At 38.2% G+C, this 20,404-nt stretch overlaps 1 protein-coding gene across 1 annotated transcript; it reads right to left on the minus strand.

Annotated features, from left to right (window-relative positions):
* Nucleotides 1–4,590: 4,590 nt before the first annotated feature.
* Nucleotides 4,591–5,368, minus strand: LOC114470144 (perforin-1-like). Its single transcript, XM_028458156.1, has 2 exons — nt 5,185–5,368; nt 4,591–5,073 (listed from the first exon to the last, which is right to left on the minus strand). The coding sequence occupies exons 1-2, from the start codon at nt 5,335–5,337 to the stop codon at nt 4,810–4,812; spliced, it is 417 nt and encodes a 138-aa protein (XP_028313957.1). The 5' UTR covers nt 5,338–5,368; the 3' UTR covers nt 4,591–4,809.
* Between the last annotated feature and the right edge of the window lie 15,036 nt (nt 5,369–20,404).

A 20,404-nucleotide genomic window follows, 5' to 3' on the forward strand; every position in this document is an offset into this window, starting at 1 on the left:
AATACATACTCAACGACAATACATCACTACAAACAACACATTTAAAATTACAGCTCATTGTGCCTAACAATGAGCTGTATTCACCCCGACAGGCAACTTTATTAAACTATTAAATGTAACATTTACATTTTTTTGACTCTCGGAGAAATGTCTCTAAGGAATGCAACAAGCTTAGCCTTTATTTAGTCAGGAGAACCACATCTCTTTAAGTGTTGCCTGGTTGTAGTGTGTATTGTCCTGTATTGTATTTAAATGTCGCAATTTAAACATATATATTTTTCCATTATTTTATTGAACATTACCAAAGAAAAAAAAGAGAGAATAATTGTGGTGAAGAAATTCCAACTTCTTGTGTAAAGTTAAAGGGAGAAAAAAAACTATTCTTAATCTTATTTTTATAAGTTATGGGTATTGACATAGCAGTTAAAAAAATGTCAAAGCCTGTGGTTCAACACTGCTAAGTATTACCGTTCATAATGGAGCCTTTAGCTTCTCATTTGATATAGATACAATGGTGAAGTGTGAATTTTACAACAAAAGCGCATTTTAATCGTACTGTCACCATAAACAATGCAAATCATGACAATTTGCATATTTTCTTAATTTTAAATGTCATTTGTACAAGATTTTTGTTTCTTTTTCCATCACTGAGATACATTTCCAAAAAAAGTTTTTGATTATTTCTACTCAGAAATGGGTCTCATGTGATTTAAAATAACATTTGTATTTCAAATTCACAACACCATTGTTCTGGACCTTGCACTGCACGTTTGTGTATTTGTCGTCGTTACTAGACAATCTGTCAATACAAGTCCCAATGTGGTCGTCACCACCACGGAATCCACTGTCCTGGTCCCACACCTCCACTCTCATATGTGCACCATTGGGTCCAGTAAATATGAAGTGCTGGTACCAGAAAGGGCTGCGATTTGAGTGAATGACCTTTGTTTGTTTGTTGACATCACCAATAGTGATCTGATATAACAGAAAAAACTGTCAATTACTGTCAGACAAAATGACTGTATGATTAAGGATTGGCAGAAGAAATCACAAACTTACCTTCACATAAGGATCTGGAGGTGATGGACCATCTCCTGTCATTCCAATGCCATTTATTACACGTACCACCACAGTTTTACCTGCGCACGAAGACGCAGCAGAACCTTGGATAAGTGCAACTGCAAGCAAGACAGCAATTGTTACGATCTTCATCTCTGAGATTTCTTCACAAATGCAAGAAACAGGGAGTGTGCAGACAAATAATATACTGTATGTACAAGCCACAGTGGTGTAGGAGGGTTTTGTAAAGATACACACCTAACACAGAAGTCTGGTTTCCCTGCATTGGAGTATTTGTATTGTACTGCAATGCAAATGGGCGAAACTCAACGCTTCATATTTTACCAAAGAACAATTTTTTGTAGGTTAAAACAAGCCTCTCATTGACCACATGTGACATACTTCATGGGGTGGACACATTTCGTCATTTCCAAATGACAAACTATTGCTATAACTATCTGGCAATGCAAAAACCTATGAGGCTGAAATTTACAATCTGCGCAAGGCAGGCCAAGACTCTCAGCCACTGGTGCCATCATCGGTTGGTAAAGTTGCTCCACAGTAAAAAGGGTGTTCAGTGCATTCTCTTTGTGGCCCTGCCCTCATTCAATGACATTTACACCACAAGTGGCATCAGGAGAGCCCAAATGGTAAATGGACTTGATTTATATAGCGCTTTATAACCACACTGAAGCAGTCCCAAAGCGCTTTACATATCAGCTCATTCACCCAATCACTCACATTCACACACCAATGGGACAAGACTGCCATGCAAGGCACTAGTCGACCACTGGGAGCAACTTAGGGTTCAGTGTCTTGCCCAAGGACACTTCGACACATAGTCAGGTACTGGGATCGAACCCCCAACCTCTCGATCAGAAGACGACCCTCTACCCCCTGATTTCCAGCCTGATGTGGCTGGAAATTTAAAAAAATGCCTTGATTATTGACAGGGCTTCTGGAGCACTTGAAACATGTTCAGTCCATACTGTAAAATCTCTATAGATCAATCTATGCTATGCTATCTACCTACTCAATATTCACTATACTTCTCATTTGCAATTAACCCAATCCAACGTACTCGCCACAAGTTTCAGAGTCAACGGGTGCTAGTTTTTATAGAAGGGGCCGGGCCAACTATGGTGTTCGGTGACAGAAGAGCCAATAGCAAAATTTCATTGTAATAGCTGGGCTTCACCCCATAATGGCACACATCTTTACAACAAATAATGCCAAATAAACTAATATGTCAAGAGTTGGACAATAATCAATCAACAACATGCCTTCAAACCCAAATACTTTTGTTTCCAGCAGAAAAATTGTGTTTTGGGGCTTAATTATTATTCAAGAAACATTGTGAATGCCACAATAACATGTGTGACCTACAGCTCTTACTAACAAACTATTACATGTCTGATTAAAACCCAACCCCCCCCCCCCCCCCAAACCCACTCACACAAACGTACCTTTTGATTAGTTAGAGCAGGGTTGAGACCAAGTCTGAAAACATGGTGTGCTCATTGACTCTGATCTGACATTCTGGTTGGATCATTCAACATTATGGCCTTCTACCACCTTGAGAACATTTCCAAGTGAAAGGTGTCATGCCTTAGAAAGACTAACTCTGCCGGCCGTGCTCTGTACGGCCGGCATGGTTCGGGGGGGTGCCACGGGTGGTCTCCGGTTGTGCTGCTCGGCGCGTCCTTGGGGCCCGCAGTGCCGCGTGTCCATCTGCGCCATCTACCCTCTCCGATGGCCTGCCACGCGGATGGGCCGGGCTCCTACCAGACAGGCCTCCTACATAGGCACTTCACATCACTCACTCCCAGCTGGTCTGGCTCACCCACTTGTTGCACCACACTCACATACCCAACCCTTGGGGGGCTGGATGGTGGGGCTGGGGGTGGAGGGGGCCGCCGCCTGTGCTACTAAGTAGTGGCACGGGGGCGGCACTCCCACCTGTGGCTGCCCTACTAATCCCTCCAATTTTAGTTACACCTCAACTCACCAACCCCCCGGAGGGTGGGACAACCACTTCCACCCTCCGAAGCTATTGCACCACATACACATATATACACATAGGTTGGATGGGGAGCACCGCTCCCCTCCATCCACCCTTTTTAATTGCACTTCATACATTCATTAAACACATACATTCATTCAGGGGATAGGGAAGTGGTGGGTAACTTCACACATTTGGGCCTGTCCTGTGGGGGCCGGGCCCCTCTGCTGATGGCTGGGCCGCCGTGTGGGGATCGGGAGGGTGCGGTCGGGCGTGGCGAGGTGGTGGGTCTCTGGGGGGCGTGGGGGGGTGTTGCTGGGGGCTCTCTTTGAGGGGTCTCTCCGGGCGGTGCCGGCCTGGTGGGGCGTGGGGGTGCCCCTTCCCTACAGGTGGGGCTTGGTGCTTGTCTCGTCTCCTGGTTGCCTTGGGGGCGTGCCTCGAGGCGTGTGGTTCTGGGGTGGCCTGCCGCGCCGGTGTAGGGGGTGGGCGCGCTGGGGGCTTTCTAGGGCTCATCGCGCGGGCGGCATCAAGGAAAGGCGATCTGGCGCGCACTGGGGTGCCTGGTCGGTGTGCCTGGGGGCCGGCGGGTCAACTTGCAGCATCCCCTTGGTAACCTCAGCGACAATGGGCGTGGTCGCTGTCCCTGGGGGCGCTGCTCTTGGTGCTGCTTCCGTTCCGGGTCCTTCTGGCCAGGGGTCTGGTCCCTGCTGGCTCTGGGCCCGCCAGCGAGTGCCTGCTGGGCGTGAGCCTTGGCTCCGCTGCTGGGGTCTCGAGCGTGGGGCTCTCTGGGCTGGCCTGGGATGTGGGATAAAACTTATACTACACGTTAATCCCAAATACCTGCTTTAGATACTACCACTCACTCATTCCACCTGTCCACAGCCACCACCATTATAGCTAAGCTTCACACTTGTCACTATACTGGCTTGCTTACACAACATAATAAGCACAATATATTCTCACCCTCACTGGAAAACAATCTATTCTTCCCCACCCTTTCTATTTCCTACCTTGAGTCTCTCCTCCCTGCTCCCTTTCCCCTCCCCCTCCCTCTCCACTTAGGTGTAACACTGCTCTCCCTTTTTATATCCTCCCTATAATAAGACTTCTTACCCTTCCTTAGGGAGGGCTGGTGATGGTCACATTTAAGCAATAAAATAAATCAATTTATTTTATTGCAATAACAAAGCATGCATTGATGTCTCATAATGATTGCACTTCTTGTAGTGTTGACCTTTGACAGCATGTGCAGACAAGAGGAAAAAAAAAAAAAAAAACTCTGCTTTTACCTGATTACTGAAGCTTTGTTTCAATGATTTTGACTGTTTTACTGATACATTTGTTTTCACATCTTGCACTGTTTGATTTGATTGTTACATTTCTGTCCAAATGTTGCATGTTGAGTATGTACAGCACAAGGACTGGTGTATGATATCTGCTCTACAAACACCTATTCCCTGCCTTGCCTATCTGGTTCCCCTGAGTAAACATACATGTAATAAGGATGGAAGGAGTTAACTTAGACAAAATTATTTTCTCATTGGATGTTTATTGCATGTCAGTGTTATTATGTAGCAGAAAGCACAGATTGCCAGTTGTTTACACGTAGGACTGTTACAGCTTTTTAATTTTGTAGCACAATTAGCATGAATTAGATTACTGCATAGTGAGATCCCTGTGGTCTCACTGAAAGGATTTTTTCAATAAATTTTGAGTCAACATTCCTTTTATATGAGCAAAGTTGTCATTTAAGTACATTTATATTTCAGCTTAACAACACCCCTGTGTTTGACGTCGCACTCAGTATAGGTGTAGTCCATGCCGTTGGAATGCATCTCTTCCATGCAGGTTCCAATGTGGTCATCACCGCCACGGAAACCGCTGTCTTTGTCCCACACCTCAATTGTCATGATATTACTGTTAGGACTGTAAAACTTGAAATGTTCGAACCAAACAGGGCTTCGAGTATTATGAATCACTTTGGTTTTTTCAGTCTCTCCTCCAACTGTGATCTGTTGGAAGAAAATTTAAAAATTCAAGTCTTTAACATGAAGACATTGGGGACAACATATTTATAATTCAAAAAAAAAGAAGCGAAAGGAAGAAAGGAATCAACAACATACCTTGATGTAGGGATCTGGTCTTGAAAGTCCATCTCCTGACATGTGATGGGCGTTTATTACGACAACCTTCACGGTTTTCCCAATGCAGGATTCAGCTGCAGAGTCCTGCAGGAACACAAAGCCAAGCAATGTGAGAATGATGGAGATCTTCATCTTTGGTCCTTCTTTAGCCACACAGAGTGAACAAAAGGTTTGTTAGTTGAGCTGAAGGCTGACAGTTTTATAGAGAGTAACAGAGGGTGGAGCTTTAAACAGGTACACAAACCAATTTGTCTTTGGCTAGTGCATTTGCCTAAAATCACATTAACCGTAACATCATTGTTGATAGATTTATTTTATTTATTTTGGTTTTAGTAGCAGGTAAATGTTTTATTGGGTCATGTCTGAGTAGATGTCCAATTGTCCCCATGGCAAGGCTTTTCATCTGCTGACCAATGGTTGTTTTTTGTAACACTCTCATTCTATATGAGCCAAAAAATGGAAATGTTTTACTGGGTCATGTCTGAGTAGATGTCCAACTGTCCCCTATGACCTGGCTTTTCATCTGCTGACCAATGAGTGTTTTTTTTCTCATCCTATATGAGCCCCAACCTATGATCCATACAGATAACCAAGAAAAACACCAATGACATGCAAGAATGTTCATATTTTAGTATTTTATTAACACACCAACATTTTGACATGTATACAGCTTGATTTTGTAGAGTTAGACGCAAGCCAGAATATAGGCATGAGGCATTCAGCTGTGAAGTTTCCACAAAGTGAGTCTGAAACACTTCTGCCCTGTATTAGGGTGACTCTTGGTTCATTGGTTTTAAACATTTCCAGCCTAATATATATTCTGCTGAATCTTTTGCTTTACTCAGTGAAGTAAAACTTCAAATGGAACATTGAAAGCACTTTAATGTCTCCTTCCTGCACCTGTGTCAAAAAGCAGGGGTTTAAATATTATTGTTACATATTCTCTTTATTCTCCAAATTGAAGGTTCGGTCTTCAGTTCTTTTGAAAACAGATTAATGCACTTATTTTTCTTTGAGGAATTTCATAAAGCCTGACAATCTAGAGAGAAATTAACTGAGCCGTCGATTACTATCTCTGTATGGTTAAAGGCTCTTTTGTTGTTGTTAATTACTGTGTATGCGTGTGCATGTGCGTGCGTGTGTGTAGGCCCATAGGTATGCACGTCCCTGTCAGTGAGTTTGAGGAAATTGTAATATCAATATGTAAGAAACATCCTAAAAGCTCAAATTAAGCAAATTAATGTTTGAATTTCTTAATGTATAGATTTGCCCAGCAGGACTTGAAAAGAAGTATTTCTCTGTCACAGGTTACATTAAAATTTATAGAGTAATTAGAAAGGAATTCAAGAAAAGTGATAAAACCTTGTTTACTTGTTTAGTCTATAATCTCATATGTTTTTGAGAATGTGTTAACACAGTTATGAGATACTTAAATGTACTGTAACTTTCAGTCTTGTATGCAGATGATGGTGATGACTAGTGTTAGCTTTCCAAAAGCCTGAAGCTACAACTGTAGTTTGCTGGACAACAAACCAACAGTACCGTGGCCACTGTGACTCAGTCGTCTACTGAGGAAGAGGTTGGGGGTTTGATCTTACGCCGAAACCTGTCCATGTGTCAAAGTGTCCTTGGGCAATCACCAGTGATGAAAATAATAGACACAATTTTGTTATTTAAGCTCATTTATTGTTTTCATTGATTCAGTCATATACCCAAATCAATTTAAATTGGTTGCATCTTGTGTCAAATATTGTTATGCGATTAATTTAGATTAATCAAGATTAACTAATGACAAAGTCTCTAATTAATTAGATACATGCTTTTAGTCTAGTCCCACCACTACAGCAAACCCTAAGTTGTTCCCAATGGTAGATCGATTACCATTGGTGCTTGAATGTGAGGGTGGATGGGTGACTCTGTTCCTGTTTTGGATCAAATGGATGAAATATAGTATCATACGAAGCCAACAATAATGAAACTTTGAAAAGGATATGGTTTTTGATCATTTTTCCCTTGTTGCGGTTGTTGCTTTAATAAGAATAGTGGTATAATTATTTAAAATTGACAGAACAAGAAATCCAAGCCAAATGCGAAGAGAGTTTGCTTTTAGTTGAGTAAACACAGCATGAGACAACTTTAAGCCTCTCCAAAAAAAACTTGTTTACATCTCACCTTGCTTTAGGGGGAAAGGTTTGTAATATTTGAATACAACAAAAGTGCTGGCTTACATTTGTTCTATTTACACAGTAAGCTGATTTTTATACATATTTATAAAATAAGAAAGTAGTTCTTACTTCAGTCCTTGATTAATATTCAAACAATTTGAAATACACTGAAAAAACATGATAGTTTTTTCCATGCAAGAGAAATTCTAGGAGTGCAATCAAAACATAAATAAATCACAAAACTGAATTTATTTTGCCACTTTTCTTTTAAATGGTTATTGTACTTCATCGCTCATCTGACCCTACATCAAAATTATCACAATACCTTCTTAATCTCAAATAGAAGCTTCAGTACATCCAGAACAGTGTTGCAAGACTGCTTAAAAATACGGCAAAACCCAAACACATCACACCAGTCCTACATTCTCTTTCATTGTCCATGGTTGCATGATGTTTTTTTGATTCAGAATTAATTATTCAAAATTAAAATATTCAGAATGAAATTGTTGTGCTTCGTGTTTACATGGAAACAGTAATTCCAAATTTAAGTTTACATGGAAAACACGTTCAATCGGCTTTATTCAATTCTGCTTCAGGTCTGGTGGTTGGGAAGGGTTCTAATGGGAGCAAACGTGGTGTATCACATCTATCGGGAAAACACACAACAAACCTTTTATTTCTGGCTACAACCTAGATTGGAACATATAGCCGGTAAATAAAGCCCAGGAAGAGGATGAAAAGACAAAACGTGATGATGGTAAGTGAGAATGTATAAGCTATGTGTGTTACATTATAAAAAAGTTTGTCTCAGTTAGTCCATGGCACTTTGTTCCACACTAAAGTAGGGATGTAACGATTAATCGTAAGGCAGTTAAAAATCGATTCATAGGTATCACGGTTCACATCGATAATGTGAAAATTGAATCGCAGTACCTTTTTTAAACAGCAGAGGGCTATATATATTTATCCTTCTCTTGTCCAGAAGTATTGGCGGTGGGCGGAATCTGCTACTACTTTCTTTCTGGCCTTCTACTCTTAAACATGTTCATAAATGATTCTTTACCCCTTTAGCACCGAAAGAATATCTGTAATATTACTTGAATATCTGTAAAAGTCACATTTTTCTATTAGCTCTGTCTGCTAGCATAGCGTCTCTTCTTCACTGCTAGTATAGCTGCATGCCAACCGACCACTGGGTATCTGATGTAAACACAATGCATTAACTGTTTTTTTTAAAGTCCAATTGTTAAGGCACAAAATACATTTTCAGTTGCACTTAAACAAAAAAAAAAAAACTATTATGCAGTTTTGCATTGTTTACAGTAGAACCAAAATTTTAATTAATAGGCTTCTTCATTTGTATTATTCCTTTATTTATTTTATTCAAGATGTATTTTTAGCTAAATTGCATTGTTTTGAATAGTTTATCAAGGAATTCTTTTGACAATGAAAAATAGAAAAGGAAAATAGTACAGTATTTTCCCCCCCAAAAAAGGAATATTTTTCAATCATCATTTGTCTACAGTCTCATTTTGTAAAATAAATCGTGACAAAATCGTATCGTGAACCCAGTATCGTGAATTGAATTGTATCGGGAGTTGAGTGAATCGTTACATCCCTAGTGTAAAGTGAATTCAGCCATTTTCTTCTAAACACATTCATAAAGTGTGTTTATATGTATATAGTAATTATTCAAATTTAACAATGTGGTTAACAACAAACTTCTGTGGTATGACAAACTTAGAGCACATTTTTATTCTTATTTTATACCAATTTAAACAGCTTTATATTAAGAAATAGTCCGGTTTTGCTTACACAGTATGTCATAAATATTGTTGCCAATGGCTGTGTACATACTGTACATTCATAGCCACACAATAAGTTAGTCCTTTGCAGCCAATTATTTTTTCTCCCAGAATAAAGTATTTGTTCGATGCTCGTTGTCAAAATGTGAGAAAAGAACCACTCAGACATGGACTTCCCCAAAATTCAGAAAACCCACCGCGGAGATTCACCAAAGAAAATTACAAAAATGACAATGAGAAATGGTTAGAAAATTCAATGTTTATAGTTAGTGTACTTATTTTTTTGTTGTTTTTTTTGCTTGGTTGCATTTTTATCATACTTAAAGTTTTGCACATTTCAGTAGTTTGTTTTTCTGGCATTTACTGTATGTAAAGTTTGCATTTAGTTTAGTCATGTTATTTATTACTTATTATATATGTTAATTATTTATAAAGTATTTTTTTACTGATTTTTCCTGGACTTCATTCATCATCATTCTGGGGACGGAAGGCCCCATAGTCCTTCTTGCCTAGGGCCTCCAGGGGGTCTAGAAACGCCCCTGTGTGCACGCAGTACGGGAGCGCATTCACTCTATCTTCGAAATATTTCCGGATGTTTCCGGGTTTTTGTATCTCCCATCCGATGAAGCCTGTTTCATTTGCTGATGTCCGTGTGTGTGTAATAAGTTTCTATGAATGTCTGCATGTTTATGCCTCCGTCCATCCACTTTTTTCCTTATATCCATGTCTTCTAAGGCTCTTCATAAATAAATAGTCTCGACTTGAGTCCGGGCGGTCATCTTGGATTATGTCGTCACCTGCGCATCATTGCGACTGGTCGAGCATGCTCAGAACAAATCAAATTCACTTAAAGTGGAATTAAACGTTTACAAAATCGAGGAATTATTTAATTCTGAATTAAAATTGGAATAGCCACCTAATTCTGATTTTAATTTATTTCAGAATTACCATTTTCATTCGGAATTAGGTATTTACAAGGTCAGTTTAAAGAAGATTTGAATTTTGCCCTGAATTAAAGGGGAGTTAAAGCTCTCATGTAAACATTCATGGCAATGCCCCCCAGTGACTCACATAACTCCTCTTTTCACAATTTTTTTGATTGCAGTTTTGAAGCAGCAGTTCGACAATAACATACTGTTTCACTTTGGTCCACAGAGCAGGAGAAGGGAGATAGGAACTAATCACTGGTAAATAAAGCCCAGTAAAACTCTGCAAAACAATAACCAGGAATACATTTTTGCTCCCTGGTAAAGTTAGTAGCTCTAACAACCGGTGCAATGATAAACTTGGAGATATTACAGTCTGTGCATGCAGTACGGGGAAGCATTTACTCCGTTTCGGGGGTTTTAGTATCACCCGTCCGATGAAGCCTGTTTTGTTTGCTGATGTTTGTGTGTCCATGGGAATGTCTGCATGTTTATGCTTCCTTCCATCAACTGTTTTCATGATATAGATGTCTTCTAAGGCTCTTAATCTTGGCTTGAGTCCGAGCGGCCATCTTAGATTATGTCGTCACCATGCGTCATCTCGACTGGCCGAGCATGCGCAGAACGACCGGAATTACTTATTTTGAAATCAAAATTGGAATAAATCAGCCAAATTACATTTGCCATCTGAATTAATTGTTTACAAGGTCAGTTTAAAGAAGATTTAACTTTTATTCTGAATTACAGGGGAATTAAAAGCTCCATGTAAACATAGCCAGTGACACCAGTAAAGTTACTTGCGTACCAGTAAATCAAAATTGAGTACATGTACTCCAAATTTGAGCTAGTAGAGCAAAACTATGGCTGAAATCACCAATGTCAAATTCATGCTCAAACGGCTTTTCATACAGATTCTGTGCATTGATGTAAGCGTACACTCTCTAAAATATTTAACAGCATTACATTTTAAATAAAAGTTACTGTTTGCAAATTGGGAAGACAATTCCACAATACCATTACATTTAGTTTGCCTCTCACACTAAAACAAACACAACATACAACACAAATATCAACAAATGGAACATGTGCATAAATAATCCACAGATAACAAATTCCTGTGTTTGCTTAATTATATTTAACTTTTTACTTAACTTCAGTGACTCAGTGAACCCGTTCATTAGCATCTGCAAACTGAGAAATGCTGGTGACAATAATCAGCACCAGAATATTCCACACGGCATCATTCATAGGTGTGGCGCTGCTTTGAACACTTGTAAAGTTGCACAGTGAACAAATATATTTTAGCTATTTGACTCATTTAATAATACACTGGAGAATGTAAAAAATCCAAGACTTGAAACCTTCAGACAATAAACCTAACAGATCAGACATCTGCAAAGCCCGACATAGACCCGGTTGATGATTAATAAGAATAAGATTGATTTTGGCGTGGACACACAATGTCCTTTGGGTACTGTGGCATTGAAAAGATCAGCCATTTTGAGACACTTTTGATTTCTTTCGATCCATCTTTGGCTCTGAATCCAGCAAACAATCAGAGAATAGAGAAAAGTGTGTGTCAACAAAGAAAATGGAAAGCAGAATTGAAAAGAACAAAAGTAACTGCTGATGCAACATAGATGAAGATAAGAAAGAAAAGTTTTGTATTGAGAATATTAAAGGAAGAAACATATCAAAGAATGAAGGCAAAATTCTCCAAATCATACATACTTTTTACTACCTTGCTGACAAAAAAGTGACTCCAGTGTTATTGGTCATTGATTTGTGCAGTTCCCACAATTGCTGAAAACCTCCTTTCTGTTGTACCGTGAAGTATGGTCAATAAGAAATAAATGGCGAGAGGCTGATCCCAGGGTCCTGGAACTTTTTAAACAACAAAACACAAACATTTGTCATCTTGGATTAAATTCAGTAGTGGGGAGGACGACACCACAACATTTATTTCACATCCGACTAACACAAACAAAAGGCTTATTGACAACCATTAACTACACTTTGATGCTGCTCTACACTTGTCATTTTGTTGCTTCCACTAAAAAGCACAGAAATGTAAATTTTTCTTGTCGATAGATGTCGTTTGCAAAAAGCAAAAGGTCCGGGTTACGCAACTTGCGTCTGTCTGGATTAGTAAAATTAGATAACACTTCTTGTTTACCTAAAGGAGGGCATACACTGCGATGATTTTTTTCAATTGTTGCACTCAGCTCCAGCTCAAATTGTGCGAATCAATAGCTAAGTGCGTATCTCATGATTCATGTTCTCACACTATACGGACCGACACTCTGACACGACCTGACTGCTCACACTGTACGTCCATACACAACACGTCGGGGTTTGTTTTCTAGAAATGCAACATAAAAATTAGAAGTAGAAGAAGAAGTCTGAAGTGTTGTCATTGAAACAGAAAGAAGAAGAACCAAGAAGTGGATAGACACTCAATCTCAGCAAAAAGAGCTTCAAAAAAAAAAAGGCGGCAATGTGATGGACCAGAAACTGGCTGGAGAGACGTGGACGTTACGATCCATCAATTCTACAGCGGTCACGCATACAGTTAATCGGTCTTGTTTTGTTTTTTTCCATTGAACTGCATTGTTTAATTGCTACAATGTGTTTTTCTTTTCAAGATATAAGGGCATCTTCCACTTAGATTACTTGAATACTATTGTATCAATATCTGAACTCACCTCTTGGTAAGAGCTCCATGACTAAATAGCTTGACACTTGAGTAAATCTGCTTTCCAATGTATGCCACCTGTTCTAAAAATAAAAGCACTCAATGAGTGCTTAAAGTCGTTTTGGAAAAAAAAGTGTCTGCTAAATACCATTTACTATATTGTATTGCTCCCATTAATGCAATATGGCTCTCACTCTGACTGGCCATTGACTTCATCCAATCCCAGTGGGCCATATGTCTGTCCATTGACTGCCATTTAGTGTCAGCGGGGCCATAACTCGTTATGTGAATGACGTTTAGACACTTAGCAGCTCGTTACAAAGGTCAAGGGTTCGATGGCCGTAAAAGGGACACTTTCCTCTCTGTTACTCTGATCTCCATCAATTTATCCATCTTGTTGCCTCCCTACCTTGTTCTCTGCAGCTGTACATTTTCTTTCTTGCTTTTTTACCTCACTTAGCCTCTGCCCTCGTTCTCTTAATTTTACAAATGTGTTTTTATCTATTCCTCTCCATAGAAATACACATGGACAGTTAACAGAGAGCCAAGAATGGAAAAGAAGGAACTCTCTCTCTCTCTCTCTCTCTCTCTCAACAATAAAAGAGCTACAAATAAGCCTTGAGCAATTTTTGTCTTGGCCAGTTTCCTTTTTTAGCATCTTGAGAAGATGGTCTTAGACTTTACAAATACAGAATAGAAAATGCTTGTAATTCTTTAGCCGACAAAAGATTATGACGGCAGTATTAGTTTGTTTCAAACCCAATCCAATTCTGAATTCTGGCCCTTTCTATATAAATCCCAAGTCAGGCCAGAGAATAAAGCTCACCTTGGCTGCCAGTTGGCCTGGTCTGACACAACTGTCATGGAAAACAACCAGAATGGTGTCCTGACAAGGTGTCTAAACCCCTTTAAGCTGCTCCATTCAATGGAAAAGATTACTACTGGCTCCTCAAAATATGACTTCTAGCTCTGTAATGCTGGTACAGGCCTAGGACCTACCGCTAGACTTCTAACCACAATGCTATTCTTTTATTCATGATGAGAAGTTTGTAAGCTATAGTGTTGGAATGGACGAGCATGGACTGCTAAACAGGAAACTTAGTTGATCTTTACTCAGACAGTCTAGATTCTCTAGACCCGATGTTCCCAAAGTGCGGTACAGGTACCCCCAGGGGTACGCAAATTGTCATGAATAAAAAATTAAAATTGGAAACTAGAATATAAATGGACCAGCAGTCTGAAGCTTCCATGCATTACCACAATTTACACATTAGTTGATGTAAGACTACCCTTGGTTACAGATTATTTTTCTTTCTTAAAAATAATCATATCGACAAACTTCATTGTAGGGCTACATTGTAAGTGACTATACATCAGTGGTCCCCAACTTTTTTGGGTTGTGACCCTATTTTCCAGAGATGTTTTTCTTTCTTTCTAGAATATAGCTTTTGATAATGTTTGTTGTTGCCAGGATTAGTGCACAAAGTGATACGATGTGCCAGCTCAGATATTTTTAACTGCATTTTATTTGAACAACATTTGTATTTGAGAAAGTGAAAGTGTTTCATGTGTGTGTGGTGTTATAATTTGAAAATAAATAAATAATTAAAACATTTACTTACATACTTACATAAAATACTTTTTTAATCAGTATTTTTTATTATCATAAATAATTAGACATTTCAGGGGACCCCATTTTAATTCCAGGTGACCTCATATGGGGCCACAACCCTAACGTTGAAAAAACCAGCATTACTTTTTTAAGTGTGCAGGAGTAGGGGGTACATGGCTTCAGATCAGGGCCGGCCCGTGGCATAAGCAGTACAGTATAGGCAAATGCTAGGGGCGCCAGCCATCATAGGGGGCACAAAATTGGAATATTTTATTTATTTTTTTACATTTTAATTTCTAATTTTTTTTATTATTCATTAAACAATCAAAGTGCTGATGTTATTATCAAACTAAACTTGGTATTCATATTAATAACTAGTAAGTCTAGTTTTAATAAAAAAAAAAAAAAATTGTTTTATTCCCGCCCCCAAATCAATTGACAAATCAGTTCTGAGGCGTGATGGCAGCTGGACCAGTTGTTTACTGTTGGTGGTGACCAGGGAAGAATAAAATGGAAAGAAGAGGAGGAAAAATGTGGAAAAGCCAGTGGTAAGCCAGTGTTTGAAGATCCATGATAATTTATTAATCCATTATAGTCAAACAAGCTAGTAGAGCGACGTATGAAAAAACAACAGCTGTATATTAATTTATTTCATTGTAGTGTAACATCATTTTTGGAGAACTATGTATTATTATATACAAGTAAGGAATGACGTCAGTTTGTGTTTTATACAGGGGGCCTTATTCATTTTATCTATCTATCTATCAATAAATGATTTGACATGATCTATAGATAGGTAAACATAGTATAGATGTATAAATTATTAAGAAGAACGTTAATATTTCTATTTTAGCCAAGACCTTTTTACTTTTTTATAAAACTATTCTATATGTAAACTTGTTTTTATTAGTATTCTGTGTCAATATACTTCATAAATAATAAATGACTTTCTTCTAATTTTATCTGCTTTGTGCTAAATCTTAAATGTGTACAGTTTTTATTCAATTCATAAATATCTAAATATTTATCAATTTCCAATTACATCATGCATATCCTATGACTTTTTTTTTCTTTTTTAGCTCGTGTTGGTTAAAGCTCTTTTATAAATCACCACCAGAAAATGACACTATTTTTACTAAATAGTTTCTTTGTGCAATACCTCTGAGAACTGCAATTGTTTAAGTTGTGTGTTAAATGTGTGTTCATTACTGAAATTTCAGTATTGTTATGTTAAACCTGGAAGTTTTGCATCTTTTCACCAAATGTGAATATCAATAGTGAAACATTTTAGTCCAAAGCATTTAAATTTTATTTACTTGTTTATGTTCTTTTATGTGTATGTGAAACCCTTTTATCAAAATGAAATAAAATGTCAAAAAAGTAATTTTGCTCATGTTTTCTCAATATGTAAAGCGTCTTTGTGGATATGGTGAAGACCACTATGCAAGTGTTAGGAATGATTCTGATAATAATAATATAAAAATCATGTAAATATAACTATGTATACTAGGTATTAAAAAAAACGCCATATAAGGGGGCGCCAAAAGAAAATCTTGCCTAGGGCGCCAAAGAGGCTGAGGCTGGCACTGCTTCAGATTAAAGGTCTGAAGGGGTACAGGACTGTGAACAATTTGGGAACCACTCTAGACTAAAGCTGTACGGCAGCAACAATCCATGAAAATCATACCGTAACTTGTAATAAAACACCAATAAGTCAGTAAGGTACCACCTTACACACAACACATTAAAAAGGAGATTAGTGGACAAATAGATCAATAAGTTATTATTATTATTATTATTAATATAGTGTTTCTGGTTTCTTTTGTTTTTTGTTCTTCGTACCATCCACCAAGACATATTCCTTGTATTGTTTTTAAACTGTGAGAAGTACTGCTTTAGCTGTTTGCAGTGATGGCTGCTACATCTTTACAACGGACTGTTTGGATGTGGAGTTAAAGTAAACAGTGGTGGGATAGGGATGCCAGCGGCTTCAATGATGCTGAGTTCATTAAAATCGAAATTGCTGTTCAGACTGTCTTTAATAGATTGGATACAGGTCACATATGGGCAAAAAGATTGGATTTGAGTAACATTTGCTTGCAGTGTGAACGTAGTGTGTGTGCTTTCCACTTGATTATTTATTTTTGTTGGCAGAGCCAAATGATTAAATAAGCGAACAAATCACAACCTCTTTTCACTTATTACTCTTAACTAATAAAATGTGCTTGTACTGTTATATAAGCAATATCTCACTTGAGAGAGTGCTGTTATGATGAAATGTCAGCACTGGTGTGATTCGGTCGTAGGCACCAGAATAATTTTACCAAGTGCTTCTCCTTATTATCACAATAATAAAGTTAAACAGCAGAAATCAGTGCTAGTCCGGATAGTCCTAGACCAAACCAACACAGAGTAAGAATGCTTTTGAGTTTGAGACAAGAACAAGACATTTAAAATGTGGTCTCGAGTACGAAAACAGTAGTTTTCCAACTGGACTGTGCCGCGATCACACTGAATTTTGCATTGCAAACGTGCATTTAGACAACCAAAATAGAACCCTAAGCCTTTAGTTTGTTTATTATAACAAAGGACAAATAGCAAGCTAGTTTGTCAGTTGTTTTCCATCACTCCACCATTTCTCTGTTTGCACAGACTGTGTCCACAGGTAAAATCAACAATGATAAAATATGTTCTAGACACACATAATGCCTGTACACACACTGTTCATGTTCAGTGTTTAAACATCAGTTTGCATGTCGTTCTTTTATAACAAACAAAGGATTATACTACTATGAAGATGAAAGCTAAAAGGCAACAAAGTACATCAGAAAAATTATTTTGTATTAAAATATATATATATATATATATATATATATATATATATATATATAACTCTTCCTCACCCACCGCGGGCGGCCTCTTTTTCCTTCAAGCTCGGGTCCTCTACCAGAGGCCTGGGAGCTTGAGGGTAACCCCTTTATAACACTACAGAGTACAGAGTATGTACACCTCTATGTACATCCAACCTTCAAACACATACTCATTTGGCCATAATTGACAACTCCACTTGAGCCCCAATACATACTTCCGACGGGTACTGTACTATAATACAATTGAATTATTTAACAAAATGTCATAAACAACACATAGTGTCTTGTACCTAAAGCTGCTGGAGATGACAGTATAGGCCTCATAGATCAATAAATCAAAGCGTGGAGAAAGATGTAAAAGGTTATGAAAATTGACACTATGTTTCATTACTCTGAACCATTTCAGTTTGTTGAGTTTTTTTCACTGTACAAAGGCTTAGTTTCCTCTTTTCTCTGCACTCAGAGTGCTTTTCTCCTGTGAGGTTCTGTTTGTTTAAAGAAAACATGCATTACACAGCTTTTCTTTATTTCTACTACAGGTGGAGCCAGACTGCCATTTGATCACTTTACTAACACAGAATAGATACTTTGAAAGGCATTACTGAAACAGTTTTTATCTAATATTGGTTCCAAGTTTCCTTATTGTACGATTTTCTAAAGATAATCACATATATAAGCAAGTGACAGAATGAGACTGTGTACAATATAGGTAATCTAGGATTATTTTTTTTAATGTATGCTTTGCTATTACAGCCACAGATCACAGCAGGTGGTTTCGTGCAGAGAAGGAAAATATAGATATGTCTATATATATTGAAATGTTTAGATAGCCAGAGAAGCTTATATCAATCAGGGCAGAAACAATTTAATGTGTTAGAAAATAGAAAATACCAGGGAGTGATTCCTCAATATCTCAGAATCTGAGAGGATTAAAGGAGAGCGCAAATAGGAAAAATGAGAAAGGTGCACTTATTGTGTGAAGTTTGCATGTTCTCTAATGCATGTGCTTGCCTAGAAGTTACTATGCATTGGGTTATTTTATCAAGATTTTATTATTTGATGAATACAAAATACGGGTTAAAGAAAAGGTTGATTGTATACTCATTCTTCTTTAAATTGTAATGGTGCTTCCATCCTGAGAGTTCTCAATATATGTTGGTAGCCTAAAAGTTAGAGTAGATATGTAGATATGTAGAGTAGAGCAGTTATGTTATAAAAAAAATTAAATAAAAATCCAGGAGGAAACCTTATACAGAGGGAAATTCAAAAAATTGCATAACGCCAATGTATTGACACAAAAATGCACACAGAAATGTTATTATATGGATAACGCATTGCGTTTTCTAATGCTTTCCCAGTGCATTAATGGTTTACCTACAGGCCATTCCAGAATACTTAACCCTTAAAGCACAGGGAAAAAGATCATTTGTCATATATTTTTTGTATGTTATTACAGTGACTAGAGTTTTCCAGTTGTGCTGATAGTTTTATATTTTGGTGTGTCCTGGTGGCACTGGTTTGATAGGATCAGAGAGGTTTAGGCCTCAGAGGAAGCTGAAGCCAGGCTCAGGCTGTTTAATCAAACACTACAGAATATGTTCATTCTGCTGGTAAATATGACATGCTGTGCAGCACACTGATCTGAACGCGATCCTATTCAAACACCACACGAGCGCAATCTACATATGTGTAGAATTTTATATCGACAAAAGGGAAACAGCACCATGATGAAAAATGGTGCAGCATCAAGATGGAAATCTATGCACAAGCCTAAAAAAAATGTATTTAATGAGAAAAAAAACTAATCCACAAAGTATTGACAATAACTCACTGACAAAATATCCCACGACGAACCAACTGACCAAAAGAGAAACAGAAGTCAGGAAGAGGAGGGAGTGACAATCCAAGGAATGCAATACAAAACACACTGTCGCTCCTTGAATAGTGAGGGAAGGTAATCAGGGGATTAGGAACACGTGAGTGCAAACAGGAGAAAAGAGAGCAACTACCCTGGCAGAAGGAAAAAAAATCAATACCTAACAACAATATAATCAATTTACGAAATTAAGACCAAGTCAGCAAGACCAAGCAAAACTGAAAAAGAAACCCATTGGGGTTTGAACTCATGACCTGAGGATCACAAGACAATAAATTAAACCATAGTGCTTTTAAACCATCTAAACATGTGCATGAGAAATAAACCACAATTCCTTCTACCACCGTCACTCTATGATACCTAACAATGTTCTATATGAGAACCCAATGCAACACAAAGTTTACTACAGATACCCAGTTACAACACAAAGTTTACTACAGATACCCAGTTACAACACAAAGTTTACTACAGATACCCAGTTACAACACAAAGTTTACTACAGATACCCAGTTACAACACAAAGTTTACTACAGATACCCAGTTACAACACAAAGTTTACTACAGATACCCAGTTACAACACAAAGTTTACTACAGATACCCAGTTACAACACAAAGTTTACTACAGATACCCAGTTACAACACAAAGTTTACTACAGATACCCAGTTACAGCACAAAGTTTACTACAGATACCCAGTTACAACATTATAAGTACCAGGTTTAGAGGCGAGTTGCTCAGCACAACATCTGCCACACAGGACGGCTTCTGATGCCTTTGTAACCCAGCTGTCTGAACATTGATGGGCTTAACTGGATTTCATCCTCCAATCCAGCAGAGCGCAGGTACATGTGCAGAGACATAGGTTGGTTGTTGACCTATATGAGAGCAATAACCACACACACACACACACACACACACACACACACACATCCTGAGAGTTCTCAACACATTGGCCCTCATTTATCAATCTTGCGGAAAAATGTGTGTAAATCTGAGTGCACATTGTGTCGTACGACAGAAGGAACATGGGACTTATGAAACATTTGTATCTGACTAATGCCGGTGTACAAATGATTGAGTGTTGATAAATGTGGTGGCTAAATTTGATCTTCATTATCATGTTACGCCCTTAAATATTCCATGTTCGGAGGCCCCACCCACTGAAGTAAAACAAACCTTTGGCATGGAAATGAACGTTTCTGAGATGAAAATCAGCATCTTCATAACGGAGGAGAAGAAAAACTAAAATG

The sequence above is a fragment of the Gouania willdenowi genome, chromosome 9 (genome assembly GCF_900634775.1).
Source record: "Gouania willdenowi chromosome 9, fGouWil2.1, whole genome shotgun sequence".
Taxonomy (NCBI): domain Eukaryota; kingdom Metazoa; phylum Chordata; class Actinopteri; order Blenniiformes; family Gobiesocidae; genus Gouania; species Gouania willdenowi.

What these genes read in the sequence shown, in the direction of transcription:
- LOC114470144 (XM_028458156.1), bottom strand. Translation starts at nt 5,337, where the DNA reads ATGAAGATCTCCATCATTCTCACATTGCTTGGCTTTGTGTTCCTGCAG. An exon ending in GACCAGATCCCTACATCAAG is followed by an intron (nt 5,074 to 5,184) that starts GTATGTTGTTGA and finishes TTCTTCCAACAG; the next exon opens with ATCACAGTTGGAGGAGAGAC.